We start from the raw sequence: 19750 nt of genomic DNA, 5'->3' as shown, positions 1-19750 counted from the left end.
TAGATAGATAGATAGATAAGACACCCCCCGGCTTTCTCTTCTCCCCACGGCAGTGTGCCAGCTTAAAAGCACCAGGGCAAAGTCGGCTTCCTTGAGGCTCCTTGTTTTGCAGGTGACCTGGAGACGTGGAGGTGCGTGAGGTTCCCCTGCCAAGAGAGGCAGAGGGCTGGAGGGCACAGCTGGACTCCTGCTCCTGCAACAGCAGGGACTCGCTGGCCAGAAATGGCCTCGAGGACCCCGGCAAGGGGCTGTGCTCAGTGCTGCAGAGGAAGGGGAAACTGCCCCCGGGAGCTGTGCCAATCTGCCCGGGGGAAAAAACTCCTTCCTGAGCCCAGCCCTGGTGCCCCGAGCAGGGTCCGGGGAGCTCCTGCGGGGGAGCGCGTTTGGGGTCGGCAGCCAGGGACCTTTTCCAGCCTGTTTGGTGCAAAGGCACGGGTGGGCATGGGGCATCAGTCCCGGGAGAGCCGTGGCTGACTCCTCTTTCCCGGGAAGGGCAGGTCGCTCTCGCCGTGTCTCTGTCCTGCGCCCACCCGGGTTTCTTTGTCCTGCCAGCTGCTGCCCAGCGAGGAGGGTTCGGCTGAGCTCAGCAGGGATGTCCCGGGACCCGCCGAAGGAGAGCTCCTGCTTGGTCAGCATCCTGACCGCTAGCCCCGCTCTCGGGACGGCACGTCCCGTCCCACGCGTGAAGCGGTGCCTGGGCTTGCCCTGGGAGCGGCACGACTCGGGAGCGTTCTCCGGCTGCTGCGGCTCCCGTCCGTGCGATGGACGGAGGTGGCGGTTTCCCTGGCGGCTCTCCGCTGGTCTCGGCCCGCGGGCCGCGACCGCTCGGGCTCCGTTTGGGCAGCCCTGCCCCGCACGCTGGGGATGGAAAGCGGCGCGATCCTGCTGCAGCTGCAGCTGCCGCGGGGACAAAGCCACGGGGGAGTGAGCGAGCGAGCAGCCTCGTGGTGCTTGGTCGCCGGCTGGGCTGAAACCACCACAGTCCTTTTTTGCTGACATCATCGCAACTGGGGAGAGAAAGGGCTGAGCTACCAGGGCCACTGCCAGCAGACTGTCATTAGGCACCAGAGTCAACGTTGACTCGAGAGGCCTGGGCAGAGCCCAGACCCCCCTGAAAGCAGCTGCAAGACCTGCCACGAGGTACAGGCCAACTCCTCTGATGCTTCGGGCTCACGCTGGAACCCCAAGCGCTCCAAGCCCCAAAATGCAGCTGCCTCTGCAGCGCAGCAGCAGCAGCAGCCAGTGCAGAGCAGCGTGGGGAGCTGGAGCAGAGGGGGGGGGGCGCCCGGGCCGGGCTCGGCTCCCTTCGGCTCATCTCGTTTCTGTTCGGCTCCCTTCGGCTGGGCTCGGCTCCCTTCGGCTGGGCTCGACTCCCCTCGGCTCGGTTCGGCTCATCTCTTCGTCTGGGCTCGGCTCCTCTCGGCTGGGCTCGGTTCCTCTCGGTTGCGCTCGGCTGCCCTCGGCTCCGCCCCGGCCGCAGCCCCGGCCCGGCCCCGCCTGAGGCAAGGGCGGGCGGCGGGCGCGGCGGGGCCGGTGGCCGTGGCGGGGGCTCCTCCCCGTCCGTGGAGCGGTGGGCTGCCCGGCGGTCGCCAGCGCCGGGGCTGCCCGGGGGCCTCGCAGGCCGGCAGCGGGGCTGAGGCGGCGGCGGCGGCATCTCCCCTCGCGGCAGCCCGGGGCGCCGGGTCCCGGCCTTCCCCCCGCAGGCCCGGCCAGCCCCGGCCCCTCCCTGCCGCCCCCGGGGCTGCGGGGGCAGCAGGGGACTGCCTGCCGCTGGTGGCTGTCCGGCGGAGGCCGGCGGGCACCGCGGAGACGTGCGGCTGTGTGTGGAGAGAAAGGAGTTTCTGCCGGCTGTCCCCGCAGGGAAGGGACCCGCAGCCGCCGGGGGTCTCCCTCCCTCCCTCCCTCCCTCCCTCCCAGCCTGGCGTGGGTGGCGGGCTGCGACACAGTCCTGCCCGGGCGTTCTTGGCAGCCCCCGGGGCAAGAGGCCCTGGAGGGAGCTTCAGGGAGGTCGGCAGTGGCGTTTCCAGAGCAGTCGCGTCCCGTTGGCTCTGCTGCTTCCTTCCCTCGGCTGGGAGAACGGAGGACGTCCTCGACAGCAGGTACCTACCTGTCGGTTGCCTGAAACCAGGAGGTTCCTAGGAGACCCTCAATTCGGACGGGACTGGGGGGGCTGCTCTTTTCCTGCCCTCTTTCACTGACCGTGAAAGCGGTCGCTTCCGAGGGGCTACTGCGCTTGCACGGGAGTGTAATGGGAGTAATGGGAGCTGTAAAAAGCGCTCCTGTTCCAGTGCCGTGCGTGGGTTTCGTGCTTCAGTGGGAAAAGAGGCTGGTTTTACTGACGGTGTTTTGAAATGTTGTTTAAAGCGTTCAGCTGAGAAGCTCTCGAGCCTCTGTAGTGGTTTAACCCCAGCCGGCAGCTAAGCCCCGCACGGCCGCTCGCTCGCTGCCCCGCAGTGGGAGGAGGGAGAGGATCGGAAGGGTGAATCAACTCGCGTGTTGGGATAAAGATGGTTTAACAAGTAAAAGCTGTGCACGCGAGCAAAGCCAAGTCAGGAATTCAGTCACTGCTTCCCATTGTCTGGCAGGTGTTTAGTTTGCAGGAAAGCAGGGTTCCATCACGCCTAACAGTTACTTGGGCATGTCCCCCCTTCCTCCTTCTTCCCCCAGTTATATTGCTGAGCGTGACATCCTGTGGTCTGGAATATCCCTTGGGTCAGTTGGGGTCACCTGTCCCAGTCTTGTGCCCCCCCCCCCCCCCAGCTTCTTGTGCACCCGCAGCTGACTCCCTGGTGGGGTGGGGTGAGGGGCAGAAAAGGCCTTGATGCTGTGTAAGCACTGCTTTCAGCACAAATCCAAAACGTAGCCCCGTGCAAGCTACTGTGGGGAGAATTAACTCTCTGCCAGTCAAAACCAGCACAGCTGTGGAGCTCTGTATGCAAAGTATGTCCTTCTTTCTTGGGCTGTCTGCTGGTAGCAATGTGCCTTTTGCTGGCCTGGCAATCTGGCGCTCAAGTGTGGATGTGGAAAGAGTCTTTGGAAACTCTCAGTGGCAGCAGTTGTTTGTTGTGCTCTTGGGATTTTTTCTTTCACGAGGTTCCCCTTGCGCTGCCACTCCTCTTTGCGACGTGTTTGTGACAAACCTGTCCTGTTGTTTGGAAAGAAGAGCGTGCCTCTGCTGCAGGCAGAGGGGCTGAGCAGGCCTTTTAGGATAACTGCTGCTCTCAGTTTCTAGAAGGCACTGTAGTGTCAAGCCTGAGAAAGGAGAGTGAAGGGAGAGTGTTTTAGTCTGTGGTACTGCTGGCATGCAAGGCAGAGAAAGGAAAGCGGCCTTTGGGTGTGCAGGGGACAATGAATAGGAGGGTTGTGGGAGGTAACAGTTGTGTGGTAAGGCTGCAATGGGAAGTTTGAGTTAGCAGCCAGCAAAGTAACTAAAGCACAGGGTGCTGAGCAGCCTGGTCAGCTGGGGAGGATGTAAAACAAGTGAGGAGGATGGTCCTTTAGAAGTGAAAAAGAGAGTTTCCCTGAGGGTGTTGCCCTGGAGGAATCTGCTTGTGTCTGCTAGTCAGGCAGGCAGACAGAGATGATGGGCAAGTGCTTTTGTGAGTGGGCAAAACCTTGACCAGCTCAGTCAAGGAGCTCTGGAGCTTTTAGTTTGAGAGGGGACTGGGAATTGCCGGAGGCTGCGATCTGTAATAATTCCAGAAGTTTGAGCTGCTCTGAAAAAGGAGCTGGAGCTGCTTAGGTTTAAGGGTTGTATTTTTAAGCAGGTGCCTCTAGATTGGGTCCTGCTGAAGGAGTGTTCTGTAGGGCTCAAACTTGGTCTGAAACTTTATGAGTTGTTGTTGGTGTCTCAGCCTCTGATAAAAAATGAATAATGATAGTATTCATAAGTATTAATAAAAAAGCAGTGGCTCAGCATAATCTGGCTCCCTGTGTATGCTGTTGCAAGGTTGTGATCATCATCAGACAGCAGTTCAAGGTTGATGCCCTCAGAGGCTTTTGGAAAATGTTCTGAACTGTTGAGGTTAAGTCTCTTTTCAGGTGGTGGCACCCGTGCAGAAACTAGGACTGAGATCCTTTTGAGCCAGGAAAGTATCCCTGCATCAGAGGAACAGAACAGTGTCGTGGCATCCTGAAAGGGCTGTTTTCATGCCAGTGAGGTTGCAGCAGGGCTAAAATGCCATAGGCAATGACTCAAGCCTCTGCCTAGAGAGTGGTTTTATGAGTGTGAGTGAATTTGCTTTGGCAATGAGATGTGCACAGGCATTGCCAGGGCCTGGCTTTACTCTGGAAGTGACTGTTGTTAGCTGCTGCAGAATTGAAGAGACTGTGCTATGAACACCACGCCAATTAGGCTGTCTCCAGACCTGAAGCTGCATTAAATCTCGTGCCACACTAGTCTCCTTTTTCCTTTGGAGAAGTAGGCCGAGTCTTTGAAATTCTGCTGCATGACTTTATTTTGGGATGAATTGAAACGCAGTTGTTTCTTTAGCTTTGCTTATTAGCATTCTGCTGGAATAGTGTCAGATCTAGGAGGATTAACCTTCCTCCTTGTTTTGTTCTCTGTGTTGATTTTGGAGAGGAAGGTGTGTTGTCTGTCTTGTGGTGTCGTGTGGTGTTCAGAAGATGCTTGAAATGTTGCTCTTGTCTGTGACCAAGCTCTTTCCCTCAGCGTAATCCCTTTGGACAGCGCTGCCAGTAGTGTGCGTACGTTTCTGAGCAGCCTGCAGGTGTTTGATCTCCTGATGGTAGGGAGAGCACTGCATTTGTTTGAGTTTGGCAGCCTGTCATCGCCCCTTGCTTTCTTCCATTCTTTCCACCCTCTTCAGCGTCCCTTCCTGAATCGTACTTTTGTGTCCCTGGTGATTCATGAAGACTTCATGACCACAGCGTGAGTCTTGGGTGGGTGATATCTGTCCTTCTGCTGTGGCGCGCTGTGTAACTCCTTTCATTAACTTGTTCCATATTAAGCGAGGAGAGGGCCTTTCTGAAGAGGAAGGAGAGTTCTCATCTCTGACCGAGTTCTGGCTGGGGCCCCTGAATGTGGAGGATATGAGAATGGCTGCCTGCCAGACCATATACCAGAGAACACTTGCATGCCGTAATTCCTTACACTCCACCCTATTTCCTTATTTCCAAGTGACACTTGTGCGACATTTGTTTACTTCTGAATGGGTTCAGCTTTCCTTTGAGACTTTCTCTCCCTGTGCATTTTATTGTTGGCCGATACCTGGCAGTGAACAACTTTGAGAAGCTGGCTTACAAAAGATGTAGTTAATAGTTGGGAAGCTGTGGAAGCCAGGGGACGTTCTTTTAATGACGCCATTACTTTGTGGCCAAGCTTGGTGACAGCTGATGAGTTCTGTTGTTGTCATCTTCTTCCTGAGACAGAAGAAAGCCCCTGCCGTTCCTGAGGAAATGAGACCAATATACTGCCTGTTTAAAAATGCTCCTGTTAGTTAAGTTGAAACAAATCTTCAGAGTACAGTAGTAGCATTGCAAATATTATTGAAGAAAATGTGCTGATCGTAACTGATACAGAAAATTATTGGTTAATTTCTTTTTCTTTTTCAATTTTGAAAATACTGAAAGGTATTCCTAGAAAAAGTTTCCCGTTTATAAAGCAGGAGTTTGTTGGGGCTGAATTACAGTTCCTTTGTAACTGAATTGGGTCAATATTCCGAAAAAGGGGAATATGTTTATTTTTGAAACAGGTCAATACTGCATGTGTTGTGCTGGCAAGGAGGAGGCTTCTTAAATGTAGAACTTGTTAAATTTAAAAGCACACCTCCACTCTCCATAGTATTGCTTCTATGTTAATTCAGGGTTAAGATATTCGTTCACTTCAGTTTCTGTGAATCTGTTAGGGCAGCGTGCTCTAAGGTGATGGGAGGGAGCAGGGGGAAGAAGGGGAGGAGGAAAAGCAAAATATCTGCAACCTGCTCTTCCATGACTCCTGCAAACTGTAATGTTATTTTTTTTTGTTATTTTTTCCCCTACCTTCTGCGCATTATGTGCTCGAGCAGAAAGTAGATTCAAGTGAGGAACTTCCTTTTGAGGACTAAAGGATGCCTCAGTGCCTTGTTGCCATTGTAGCTGTGAGTGTAGCTGTAGTGGCAGACATGTGTTTTCTTATTTTTAATATTATTTTTAGGTTTTGACTTAAACCAACCCTTGTCAGCCTAGTTAAGCTTTTTTTATTGTCTGACCCCAGATCTCACAGGGACAAACACAGCAGCAGTATCTAAGCAAGGGATCAGGCTGCATGTGCTCAGAGGGGTGGTGGGATTTGGTTAAGCAGCCTTAATGTTGTGGATGTCTGCAACTCTTGCATCTCACCTTACGGCCCTGTTTGCCATGCCCCTCTCACCTCTGGTTTCTCGCCCCAGGTACGGTCCACAGTGAGCGACTTTGCTGTTTTCCTCACCATCGTCATCATGGTGCTCCTTGACTTTGTGGTTGGGATCCCATCGCCGAAGCTCCAGGTCCCCCATGCGTTCAAGGTAACGGGGTGTTTTGGCACGTGGGGGTGCCACAAGGTGATGCCGGGGCAGGGCAGGGCTGAGTGGAGGAGATGCTGGTGGTGTGACCATCTCCTCTTCCACCTCCAAGTGCCTTGCTTCCTCCTGGAAACGAGAAGATGGCCCCAAAACTAGATACCTACAGGGGAAGTATCTAGAGCTGCTTGCAAGGAGGAGACTGGCACTGCTGAAGCCCCCGGGAGAGGGGGACATGAAGCCAGGGCTGGGAGGTGCTCTGACACAAGGAGGGAGGGGAAAATGAAAGCCAGTGGAGTGCCTGGGCTGGGAGACGATGCTGATGTGTGGGCTTTGTTGCAGCCTACCAGAGACGACCGCGGGTGGTTCATCAACCCCATAGGACCCAACCCTTGGTGGACGGTGTTGGCTGCGCTCGTCCCAGCTCTGCTCTGCACCATCTTGATATTCATGGACCAGCAGATCAGTGCCGTTATTGTGAACAGGAAGGAGCACAAGCTGAAGGTAAGGGCCTGCGAGAGATGACTCCAGCCCGTTCTGGGCTGCAGGTCTGGGGAGAAGCTCTTATTCCCGATGCTTTCTGAAGGCATTGGTTTGGGACAAGGTCAGGCTGCGTGGCAGGATGCTCTCCGGGATTAACGATGATGCAGGGAGCAAGTGACAGGGCAGTATAGATGAGCAACCTTTTGGAGGAGCAAATTAATCTTGGAGCAATAGAGAAGTGCGTTTTTGTTTTAAAATGGCAGCAGCAGCAGGTGCGGGGAATGAATTGTTTTGATGCGCTGCCAGGGATAACTCAGAGTCACACCTTCCTCGCAAGTGGTAGAATTTTCTTTGTAAGTGGAAAAAATGGTTTGGTGCTTTTGGGTTGTGGGTTGGTTTTTTTTTTTGGAGAAGTATGTATCGCACAAGCTCTGCGTATCCCTTGTGTCTGAACTCCTGCCAGATTTTCATGCCAGGTGCTTGTGCAAAGCCTGCATACACCCTTGCTTGTTTCCATTTCTTGTTTTGAATTCTGAAGAAGTTGACTTGTGCTCGAGCAGGGTTTGAGTCTGACTTGCGACGTTATCCTTGCTCTTGTGCTATGGGATGCTCTGTTTCTTGTTTTCCTGCCTGCAGAAAGGATGCGGGTACCACCTGGACCATTTTGTGGTGGCCGTGATGCTCGGGGTGTGCTCTGTGATGGGGCTGCCCTGGTTTGTGGCTGCGACCGTCCTGTCCATCACCCACGTGAATAGCCTCAAAGTAGAGTCTGACTGCTCAGCTCCAGGAGAACAACCCAAGTTTCTGGGGATACGAGAGCACAGAGTCACTGGCTTGCTGATCTTTGTGTTCATGGGCTGCTCCGTCTTCTTCACTTCTGTGTTAAAGGTGAGAGGAAAATGCAAACCACCCAACAACCACGAGCTTGTTGGAGGTTACAGAAAAACAGTCCCTTCTCTGCAGGCCTGAGTAGTTAGTTGTGGAGCGGAGGAGGAGGAGGTGATCCCAACCCTTGGGGCTTGACCCACGGTGGGAACCAGCCTCGGTTAGGCTTTGCAGCCCTTCAGGCCCCCGTTTGGTGTGCTCGAGATGAGCAAGCAATGCAACTGCTTGAATTTTTGGGTGTCTTTCAGGCCCACCCATGTTTATGGGTTACAGTTGAGCATATTCAGACCAGCACATCTGCTGTCTTTCAAACAGGCAGCCCTTTAGTGGCTGCAATTTGCTCCCCAAATGCCGCGGAGCAGCCGTTCCCAGGAGCTAAACACACTGAGGTCATCCCCATGGGCTTCCTTGCACGTTCCTCCCACAAAGTAATCTCGTCTCTAGGCTAAAAGGAGGCCTGTGGCCTTTGCCTGTTGCCCCAAGAATAGGCAGAAGTGTTTCTTCTACCGCCAGAGAATGCGGCATAGGGTAGCACGGGTGAAATCGCCTATTTTCCTCCAACCTTTCTGGAAAATAGGATTATTCTGAGGAGAGATAACTCCCAAGTTCAGCCTAAAGCAGAGCCTTAGCTCACTCGTGCGCACAAAATGGCAAAAAAGTGGTTAAAATCTGACCCATCTCTAAGCCTGAATGGAAAAAGCTTCAAGCAATTTTAGGCAGTGCCTGTGGAAGAGGGTGGTAATACTGAAAATGCAATACAGAAAAAGAAACGATTGCATTCTTTCTTTTTTTTTTTCTTTCCCCCCCCAGTTTATACCAATGCCTGTGCTTTATGGCGTCTTTCTCTACATGGGTGTGTCGTCGCTCAGAGGAATTCAGGTACGGACTGTTTTACAGCGTGCAGCATGTCGGCTCCCTGGTATTTTGTCTCCGTAGCAGCAGGGAAAAAAGCAGTGGCATGGGAAAAACTTCTCGCAGAGCAAGCAATGAAACTCTTTTGTGTAAGAAAAAGATTGGTGGAGGCACAGGAGGTAGATAGGGCTGGGAGGACCAGGCAAGTTCAGCGCTCTCTGTTGCAGGGTTTAGGGCAGGTCAGTGTTTGGTTACGTGAAAAGCGGGGGAATTTGGTGCAAAGGGAAGGCAGTTTCTACCACTGGTGGAAATCCTCGCGGGGGGATTCAGTGGGCTGAGAAATGCTAATAATGGAATGGCATGGTATAGTTGCCGTTTGGTGGGCAGCTCTCAGGGGCAAGCCGGTTGCTAGATGGAGCGAAGGGAAAATGGGTGCTGCTCCCAGGAGGAACGCGGTGGGATCCAGGATTTCTGACGGCAAGCGAGATGCTGCAAAGTGCCTCCACGTCTCGAGAGGGCCAGAAACTTGCCGCAGTCCCAAGGTGGCAACCTTTCCCTTTTATTTCGCAGTTCTTTGATCGCTTGAAGCTGTTTTGGATGCCAGCGAAGCACCAGCCGGATTTCATCTACCTGCGGCACGTGCCCTTGCGAAAGGTGCATTTCTTCACGGCGATCCAGCTGACCTGCCTCGTCCTGCTCTGGACCATCAAGGTGTCCCGTGCCGCCTTCATCTTTCCCATGATGGTAAGAGCTGCCACCGCTCGGCAGCGGGGTGTTTGCAGCGTTGGAGTGAGAGGTGGCATCGTCTCTGAGCTCACCGCATCTTCCCTCTTATTCGTGAAGGTTTTGGCTCTCGTCTTTGTCCGGAAAGCGATGGATTTCTGCTTCTCAAAGCGAGAGCTCAGCTCTCTGGATGACCTTATGCCAGAAAGGAAGAAGAAGTTGGACGATGCCAGAAATGAAGCCGGAGAAGAAGAAGAGGTAAGGCTTGCTGTGTCCTCGGGGCTGGACATCTCCGTGTGTCTGTGAGATTGCCTGTTTCTCTTACAGCTTGTCTGGAAACGTTGGGGGAAGATCAGCACTCAATCGAAATAGATCCCAATAGCCTGTAACTTTTGTAACCTTTGTTTCCTCAAGTAGCAGTGAGCTGAACGCTTGAATACAGGTGTAATTTTTAAAACGAGTCGTTTTTCACAAAGGTCATTATCATTATGATGATTATTATTAGATGCTGCTGCTGCTGCTGCTGGCAAGACTTGCTCATAATTGCGTTTTGAACACACAATCCCCCTGCCCCGAAATCTTTGGAGTGAATGGTTTCTCCCCTGCTGCACTAATACCTATAGCTGCCAAGGGGCAGAAGGGGAGGGCAGACTGCTAAGTTTGTGCTGGGCATTCAGCTTATCTCCACTTTGATCAAAGACAGAGAACGTGATTTGTCCCTTTTTTACATCAGGAGTCCAGGAGCGTGATGGAAGCTGCTGCTGCTGCAAGTTCAGTTCAGCTGAACGTGGGGAAGACCAGTGACATGGATATCCCAAAACAAAGCAGTGACAGGTAAAGCCCCACCAAGCGCCAGGAACCCCGGCAAGATTAGCTTGAAGGTGTTTGGCAGAGTTTTCTCCACTTGCCTCTTTGTGGGGCATCCCACAGAAACCAGCAGGCAGCTTGGTGGGAAAATCAAATTTGGGGGCAGGGCTGCAGGAGGCGATTGCAGGGCTCTGACCCCAAGCAGAGTGGCTGCAGCACTCGCGTTTGACCCCCAAACCTTGCCTCATCAGTGCCTTTACGGTAGCTGGAGATCCTCATACTTACACATGAGGAGTTGCAGGCGTGATCTGTACCAGCAGTGGCTTAGGAACCCGGACCGGGGCTAAGCCCCAGCAAGAGCCTTTGCACAGAGCTCTTGCTCTGCAGCTCCCCGGCTTGCCTCCCAAAACTCCTCATCCAGCAAAACCTCCCACGCTTATGCGGAGCTTTGATTCTCGGGGCTCCGCTGTTCCTCTTGCTGATGGTAATGCCCTTGGTGGCATCAGTTCCCATAATCACGGATTGCTATGTAAAATATTTATTGCAGGACTGATCCTTCTGACATTGTTATCCTGGATGAAATGTCACAAATGACCGTATGGAAGGCTCTCACTTTGAAGACAGAAACCCTTTGAATCCAGGGAGGAAAAAGGTAAAGGATTGCACGTGAACGTGACCGTGCTCCTCTGCAAGCGACGGCGCACGCCTACACTTTTCCCACGCTTTGGCCGGCAAGGCTGAGCAAATGGCCTGTCCCTGGGAACAGGCAGGGAGGACCGTGGCATGCAAACCAGCTCCTCTCTGCTGGGGTGGTCCCCCGAACAGGGCTGAATCAGCAGCAGCTGGCAGGTCTTCCACTGATGATGCTCTCCCTCTTTTTCTCTTCCCTTCGCCTTTCCCCACTCCCGCTTTTCACGTTTAGGAATCTTGACTTTGAAGGAGAGGAGTGAGAGCGTGACTCGGGGATGTGCCAACGCAGACAGAGGGAGAAGGCGCTTTGTTTCAGTTGGAGGATTCCCATTAAAGCCATGCAGATGTTTTCAGTTATCCTTGGTGTGCTTCAGGCATTCAGTATCTCTAGACCAGCAAGCTGAGGGGAACGTCACAGTCACGGGGAGTTTGGTGGTGTTAAGTCTGTGTGCGTACGTGCGTGTGGGGGTGTGGGTTTGTAGTGGTAGAGGGACTGCTATGGCTTTATCATTCAGTGCTCTTCATTTAATACCCAATTCCTCCTCTTTTTTTTTTTTCCTCTTTTTTCCAAATGTAAACTGGGAATGTCCAAAATAAATTTTCTGTTATATTTGATGCATTCTCCACTTTCTTCTTGATCACGACTGGGTTTTTGGTCTGGTTTGGGGTCCTGGCTTTAATTCACTCTTATGTCTCTTACTGGTACGGGAGGGATGCCCTCTGTGGCAGGGCAGCATAGAGAGCGTCCAAGCAGTTGGCCTAAGGTGAAAGAAAAGCATTTGCTCCCTGCGCTCCAGTTTTAACTCTCTTGGTTGGTTTGGTTTGGGGTTTGTGTTTTTTCGCTTTGGCTCTGCCATCAGCCTGGGAGCTGCAAAATGCAGAACTGCCACCTTCTTGTCCCCTGGCTGTAAACTGCATCTAAGGGAGCACTTCAGGTATTTGATTTTGAATACACTGTAGGGTCACAGGAGCGGCCAGATGAGACCTGGGGCTCTGTGTCCCTGGGCTGCCCCCTCTGTTGTTCCTCCACTTTCCTTCTGTATTGGATCTGGCTGAGTTGGAGTTCCTTTACCCCACAGCAGCCCTCGTAGTGCTGTGCTCTGTACTGGTAGCTAGAAAGCTGTTGATAACACAGCAGTGTTTTTGGCCATGGCAGACAGCCAGAGCACACCCAGACACCCAGGCATCCTCCACATGGAGGCCACTTCCCACCCCGGCTGGCCAACGCAACACGCTGCCTACCTTCTTGAAGAACAGCAGTGGTCTGATGCTGACGAAGCCCATCTTGTTCTTCTGGACATGTTTTAGGAGGAAAGCATCCTTGGCCAGGTTCTCGTCAGAGAGGTGGAATTCCACCTGGGACACAACCCTCCTGGCCAGCGGCCGGTCAGGGACGGAGTAGCTGCAGTCCAAGAGATCACCCCCCAGAACATCGCTCACATCGCAGAAGCTCCCGGCAAAGCAGCAGGGACACGGGTGTGACTTGGTGGCCTTTAGGATGTGCAGCACTGCCCAGTCCCAGCCACAGCGGTGCAGATGGCAGAGTCTTGAGGAGCAGGGTGGCTCAGCTGCGCTCTGAAATGAAACGGAGTTTTACGCTTTTAGAAGCGCGCTTGCCTTCACGCCCCCAGCATCGGTCCCTGCCACAAGTTACGCAGCACATGGCCTTGCACAATCTTGCAGCCAGAGGTGCCTCACGAACAGAGCGCAATCTCTTTGGTTACCAGGATACAGGCCAGGAGAGATCTTTGGCCTCCGGTTCACGGCAGTTGTCCCGACTCCCCCAGGCCACACACTGTTCACACAGCGGGAGCGAGAGGCCTGTGTCCTTGGTACCCTTGGGGTGTCCTTGCTAGCGCCGAATCCTCCAAGCACGAGGAGGGGATGTACTAACCCCATCCCTGGGATCCCGTAGAGCGCAAACAGCCCCAGCGCCCCGACACCGGACGTTGGGCAGAATCCAGTCCTTTTCTGGGAGCACGCGGCAGCGGGTACCGTCTCCTCCGGGGTGTCACGCACCCAGGGAAAGGGCCGCCCCGTTTTCCCAGCAGGAGACTGAAAGACCTGACAGCACTACTGGAGTGAGGGCTGGGGGAAAGCGTGCCACCGAGCGACACCGCGTGACCTTCCTTCGCGCCCTCGAGGTCCTTTTTCCTATTTCTGCCTCGCTCCGGTCAACGCAGCGAACAGAAGCGTGGGCAACCGTCACAAACGCATTTGCCATCTGGCGCAAGGAGGCTGCGGCTGCAGCTTGGTGCCCACTCGGCTCAGCTGAATCAACTTGTTGTTCTTCCCCCACCGGAAAAATACTGTTGAAAGCCAAGAGCATTTGCACCCGCAGACCCCGAGAGCCGCCTGTAGGCCCCAGGGCCACCCCAGCCTCCCTTAACCCTTTCCCTCCCCAGGAGGAGCTGGGGAGGCTCTTGGGGTGGGGCGGAACACAGGGAGCCCCCACATTCCTTCCGGGGAGACGCCAAAGAGTCCTTGGCAGCCAACAGCCAGAAGGGACCATGGCGCGGTCACCAACGCAGCTCCCACTGCCTGGGCCCTGGGGCCCCCCGGCGCCCCAGCTTTTCCAGCCATTCGTGCTCCCCAAAACTTTCTACCCTTGAGGTAGGGACCGACCCCAACCCCTGCAGCCCAGCGATGCTCTTGGGGAGCAAGAGCAGAGGTGACCGCCGGCCATCGCTCCTGTCTCATTCTCTTAGGCTCAGCCAACCCGTGCCGCCTGCCCACGCGGGAGCAGCCCTTCCCTGCAGCCCGGGCACCCTGGGCCCCCCAGGCACCACCAGCAGGTATGGCACCCCAGTCTGCTCTGGCCCCTTCGCCATCCCCATCACACCCGTTCCCCCGGCACTTTTCGCATGGGGGTTCAGCAAGCCCCGGTGAGCATCCTTGCCCTCGCCCGGGCGGCGCGTGCCCAGTAAAGCCCATCTGCAGAGAATTCCCCAAATACTTGGGGCCACCTCTCCCCTTTCACCTCCTAGATGCCAGTCTCCTCCCCGATTTGCAACCCTGTCCCACCGGCACAGCGGCTCACCCCGTGGGGATCACCCCGGCCACAAGCTCCCCACACCCCTGGCCCAGAGCTGGGGGATGTCGGCCATCAGGGCCGGCTCAGTGGGTGCCCCTGGACAGCCACCCCGGCCCAGCACGGCTCCCCCTCACCCACACAGGTCTGCAGAGGGCTCCATGTGGCTGCCTCTTCGACCCCCGGGTCTTCTGCATCCAGTGGACAACCACCGACCTGCCTCCACCGGCCAGTGCCACGCTCGGCCAAGGCGCCGCTTCTCTGCCGGGTGCTGCCCTGTGGGGTCCCGGGGGCTGCGGGGCCCCCCAGGGCCAACCATGATACCTCACACACTACAAAAATCAGAGGAGTGGGGTGACCCCAGACCCTCTGGAGCTGCCAGTGTCCATCCCTGGCTACCAGCACAGCGAGGGGCAGCTGGCACAGATCAACATCCCCAGCACGGCCACCCCTGTGGGGGCACCCCTGGGCAGCGATGTCCACACCAGCCCCTGCGCTGCCACCAACAACGAAGCCCTTGGGGACACTGCAGGCGACCTTGCAGTGTCCGAGGAGATGGTCCTGGAAGAGGCCCTAAGGCTCTTCGGTTGCTCCCTGGATGGAGTGGGGGTCAGCCAGGATGCTCCCAGCAGGAGCTCCGTGCCCGAGGACGCTGGTGGCACCAGCGCAGACACCCCAGACCGTGACTTCAGCTCGCTCTCGCTGCCTGAGGAGATGCTCACCCCCGACTACTGCATCCCCAAGCTCAGCGACGCCATGCTGAGCCTCAAAATAGTCAACGGCGGCGGGATGGAGCCCCAGGAGCTGTGGCAGGATGCGGGGATGGACCTGCCACCGTCCCCACCTGCCACGGCCGGCAAGCGGAGGAAGAGGCAGGCGCAGAGCTCCTTGCCAATGGCACCCAGCAAGCGCAGGGCTCTGGCAGCCAACATGAGGATGTGAGGGGTGGGTGGGGATTAGACAGGGGTGAGAGGGATGGAGATGGGGGGAGTGGGGGGGGTGGGAGAGGAGGGGTGGGGTATATGGCAGGGGGGGTGGGTGGGGGTGGCTAGTGAGGGGTTAGACCAGCTTGGATGGGACCTTTTCTCTTGTCTTTTCAATTAAAAGCTGTTTCTCTAGAACCGCTCGGTGCCTATGTGGGAGGGGGAGGGAGCACAGGGGGCACCAAGAAACAGCCCCCAAGAGGTGCAAAAGCCCCACTGAGCCCCAAATCCGAGCCAGCAAGCAACGAGGGGAACCCAGCCACCCCCAGGGCCTAGTCGCCACCAGCGGGGCAGGCGATGGTGGGGGGGGGACGGGAACGGGAACAACTCCCCTCTCCCCTTCCCCAGGGGAAGCAGCCCTTTGGTGGGGAAGCCAGGACAGACAGGTCCCTGCAGGACTCACGGACACGGCCCCACGCAGAAAGCAGCACAGAGCCCCTGCGACAACAACAGACCTTGGGGGCCGGGGGGGACACGGGCACACACGACAACAAGGGCTGCAAGACCTTCGTCTTGAACACCACCAGGGTCCCCTCCAGCAGGGACAGGGCTCGGTGCACAGCCCTTCAAAGCCTCAAGACCATCACGGCCTTCCTCGGGTCCCACTGACCTCAGCCCCCAAGAGCCCAGCTTTGCCTCACTGACACAGCAAAATAATGCCAAATCACCCTAAGAATGGCGAGGGAGGGAGCTGCAGGCCAGGCAGGGACCCTCCTCCGCTTGTCTGGCTGCACCTTGGGCAGCTGCAAGACCAGCAAGGGGGGAGAAAAAATCAGAAGGAAAAAAAAAATAAAAATCACTGCACCGGCCAGAAAGTGCCTGAAAACTTCATCCCTCTTCATTGCCCATTTCCCATGCGAGCTCCACAACCTGGGAGCAACGCAGCCAATAGAACCTTCGAGAAGCAGACTCACAGCCTGCTGCAGCTGGCCCTGCTCGAGCAGCCGAGGTGGGCTGGATGATCTCTAGAGGTCTCTTTCAGCATCCATTCTGTGCTGCTGTGACTCTGTCTCTATCATGGTTTAAGCTATAAAAATGAGAGCTATAAAAATGGAACGCTGTGTTAAGAGCACAAGGCTCTGCTAGCAACGACCTGGCTGTGGCTCCTTGCTGTGCTGAGCCCAACCGCATTTTTAAGAGTAGATTCTTAGTGTGAGCAAAAGTGTGATTATTTTATTTTGTAATTTATGTAAATAAAGTGGGTTTGGTTTGTTTATTTTTTTAAATAAGACTCTTCCAGAGCTCAGGTCAGGCTGAACCTGAGGGAAAGGGGCAGACCCTTGCAGAGGGCAGAGCCACATCATGATAGGGGGGCCAGCAGGATCAGGGGGCCATGCGACACCCCCTGCTCACGTCCTGCCGGCTCCAGGAAGATGGTTGCACAAAGGACTCGGGGCGCAGCTCCAGGGACAGGGGTTTGGTGACCTGGCTCCAGCGCCTCTGGGGCCAGGGGCTAGGAGCTGTCGGGGGCTTCGGAGCTGTTGGGGGCTTCAGGGCTGTCAGGGGCTTCAGGACTGGGGGCTGCAGCCCTCCGCTTCAGAGGGACGATGCAGACGCTGTTCTTGGCCTCTTTGACTCTCCACCACCGGCCAAGCCTGCAGATGACAGAGATGGGGGCTACCCTCCGCCGGGTCCTTGGAGGAGCAGGGGGGGGCTGTGCCCCTGGGCAGCACCAGGGAGGGGGGACAGTACCGGTGCTGCTGTCCAAGGCCAGCCACCAGGAAGTCACCGGCTGCAGAGAACTTGAGGCTGTTAACAAAACCCACCTGGAGGGGACAGGGCAGGGTGAGGGGCTCTGGCAGCCTCCTCCTGCCGCCCAGGGAGGGGAGCCCCCGCCCAGAGATGCCCCAAGCCCAGCTCCAATCCCCCACCTCCCCATCCATACCAACGGGATGTCCCAGAGGGGCTCCAGCTTCCGAAATCCCTCACCGCACTTCCAGAGCTTCACGCTGGCGCTGTGGGAGCCTGGGGCAGAGAGAGAAGACTGCCATGCACTCCCACCCAGGTAAGGGAGCAGGACGCCCCCCTCTCCACACCCCCACTCCAAAGCAGCTGCCACACACCTGTAGCCAGGAGGTCCCTGTTGCGCAGGGCGGCCACTGCTGAGATCCAGTATGGCTGCTGCAGGCCCTGGGCATCCTGCATGCCATGTGCCTGCCGGGCCAGTGCCAGCGGCTTCTTTTTCGTTAGCCCCCACAGGGCTAGGGACCTGCCAGGGAGGGAAGGGGCGAGGGGGCCGAGGGGGGCACCGCCTGCGCACCCCAGGCACCACCCCGGCCCTGTGCTCACCCGTCATCGGCGCCTGACACCATGTGCTCCTCACTGATGAGCTGGATACAATCGATGGAGCCCCTGTGAAGAGAAGGGGCAACTGCCATCAGTTATGAGCATGCTTTGGGATCCTATTTAGGAGACAAGGGCTCACCGGGGCATCAGCATCCCCACAGTGCCGGCAGGCTCCTAGTGATGCTTGGCACCTGCACACCGCTGCCCCAGCCTGACCCCCCTGCCTGCAGCCCCCTCTCCCGCCCCAGACCTACTGGTGCCCGTAAAACACAAGCTGCGACTCCTCCGGGATCTTCCAGAGCCGCACGGTACCGTCCCGGCCCCCTGCCGTCACACAGCACTCCCGGCTCAGGCTGTCCAGCCCCGTGATGACATCCTGGTGCCCGAACCTGGAGAAGGAGATGGCAAAGTGCTGTGGCAAGCAGGGCCCTCTGCTACCACAACTCCCCCGGGCCTGCTGGCTCTTGTGACTTCTGACATCCCCAGGCAGGAGTGGCTGCGCAGCTGGCGGTGCGGGCAGGAGGCAGAGCTGCCCTTCCTGCTGGGGACGTGGAGGGGAGGATGCTGCTGGAGTCAGAGCATTGGTGGCTTTGTAGCTCCCGAGCTCGGCCACGTCAGCCCAAAGCAGCACAGGATCCTTGGACGGTGGGAGGCAGAAAAAGGGATTCGCCCCGGCGTGGCCCCGCAGAGGGGAGGGAAGGCTTCAGTTTCAACTTTGGCTTCAGCTTTGGCGTGGCCTTCTCCTTCCCTCTGTTTCAACAGCCCAGCAGAGCAGCTGGTGCTTTGTGGCAAAGATGAAGCGCGTGGACAGGCGTTGTCCTAGACCACTGGAAAGAGTGGCTGTCCTGCCACTCTCCGGAGGCTGCCGGGTCCTCCTCCAGCTGAGGTGTCTCCTTTCCTGTTAGACCTCAGGAAGAGGAGATACCCCAGCCTGCAGAGCATCCTAGGGCTGGGGCTCCAGCGTTGTCTCTGCCTGAGCAGAGTCCTCGCTGGGGACTGAGTGTGACCTCATCCGTGCCCTCGTCATCTGTAAACTCAGCCGTGGTAGGTTAAACCTCGACTTCAGCCTTCCTCGTCCCAGGATGAGGAGTGTCTGAGTTGCCAGGGAGGAGACCAAGGGGCTGGTGTCTTTGCTTGGGCCTTGAAGGACTGTGGGGACAAAGCAGCAGAGGTGAGGTGACAGCCCCATATCCCTTCCAGGCAGGGCACATTGCACCTCACGATTCCCAGGGCCAGGAGGGAACCAGGGGGCAGATGGCTCAGCTGGAAGCTGCTGGTTAGGAATACGCCCCTCCCGAAACACCCCTCTTCCCACAGATGTGCTGGGAGCAGAGCCCCCCTTGCCCAGGCTGGGGGGGGAGCTCCATGCCAAGGTCCTTCCTCCTCCCCGCTGCCCTCACTCACTCTCTCTGATGTACTTGTGCTCGTTCTCGTGCTCATCCACATCCCGTCCAAGGAGTCCTGGGGGGACACAGCATGCCAGGGACCCACTGGCCATCAGGGACCCACCAGCCAGCCTGTCTGGCCACACAGTTCCCTGGGGAGGGCTGACCCCAGGGTGCAGCATCGGGGAGGGGATGGATGAGCCTGTGCAGGCAGGAGTGGGAGAGAGTGAAGGGGTGCCCCACAGGTCCTGCACTGGGACACAGGGACCCTGGGAGAGAAAGGGACCCTGGGGCTAGGGGCTCACCGATGAACCTGACAGCCTCCAGCCGCAGGGACTCCTGCGGGCTCCGCAGGTAGGTCTGGCTCTTCCACAGGTAGTACGTGGCCCTGCTCCTCTTCCTGGCCAGCTGGAGAGAAGGGTGCAGAGTTGGCACAGAGATGGCCCCCCCGTTGGGCCATCCCTCCACCAAGGACCACCCTTCTTCTCCCCAGCAGGACATTCCCAGCTCTCCGCTCTCCGCATTGGGGTTCGGAGGGAGCAGAGGGCTCCCAGGCAATGCTAGGGTGCCATCCTGGTGGCGGGGTCCCCTTTGGGACCCCGGAGGTGAGGACAGCCTGGAGCAGAGCCTGTTCCAGGAGGGTGCATGCAGCTGTGGGGACACTGCCCTTGGTCCCCTCTGCTGGGCACGGGCAGGGCTTACCCAGGGCAGATCCCAGGGGTGTTCGGGCTATGCTTACCAAGCACTCGCAGATCCTCCATGCCTGCGCCGTCTCGGCCAGTCGCACCAGCTGCCTCCACTTCAGGAACTGGCCAGCGCTGCGGAGGGCTTCCTGGGAGGCCTGGTGAGCAGCACAGATGCTACCACCACCATGGGGGGCACAGGACCCTGTGTCCTCCCTCCTGGTGGGGATCAGAGCCTGTCCTGGCCCATGCAGGGAAGACGCACCAACTGGGGACCGATGCTGCCAGCAGGTTCAGCACCCCAGGGGAAGAGGAGGGCAGCCACCCTCTCTGGCTGGAAGCCTGTCGGGGCTTCAGCGTTTCAGCTTTGGTGGCCCCAGGCTGCTGCGGAGCCATAGTCCAGTCTCTGGGGCTGCAGGGACCCATGCCAGGGGCTGTGTGGAGG

At 56.9% G+C, this 19750-nt stretch overlaps 2 protein-coding genes across 2 annotated transcripts in view; one reads left to right on the top strand and one right to left on the bottom strand.

The window, feature by feature from the left end:
• The window catches only part of LOC126037137 (electroneutral sodium bicarbonate exchanger 1-like), a 630736-nt gene that overhangs the window by 138273 nt on the left and 472713 nt on the right, over window positions 1-19750 (bottom strand). The gene's annotated exons all lie outside the window — the stretch shown is intronic.
• Window positions 6411-11420, top strand: LOC126037146 (electroneutral sodium bicarbonate exchanger 1-like; the record flags this gene model as incomplete). The annotated part of the gene is made up of 9 exons (XM_049797419.1): window positions 6411-6503; window positions 6840-7001; window positions 7617-7868; window positions 8676-8744; window positions 9288-9461; window positions 9561-9698; window positions 10174-10274; window positions 10795-10899; window positions 11170-11420. Coding segments are annotated over 8 exons (1077 nt in total), but the record flags the coding sequence as incomplete, so codon positions are not given.

Source organism: Accipiter gentilis, unplaced genomic scaffold, assembly GCF_929443795.1.
Source record: "Accipiter gentilis unplaced genomic scaffold, bAccGen1.1, whole genome shotgun sequence".
NCBI lineage: Eukaryota > Metazoa > Chordata > Aves > Accipitriformes > Accipitridae > Astur > Astur gentilis.
This window is presented reverse-complemented; position numbering and strand designations above follow the sequence as displayed.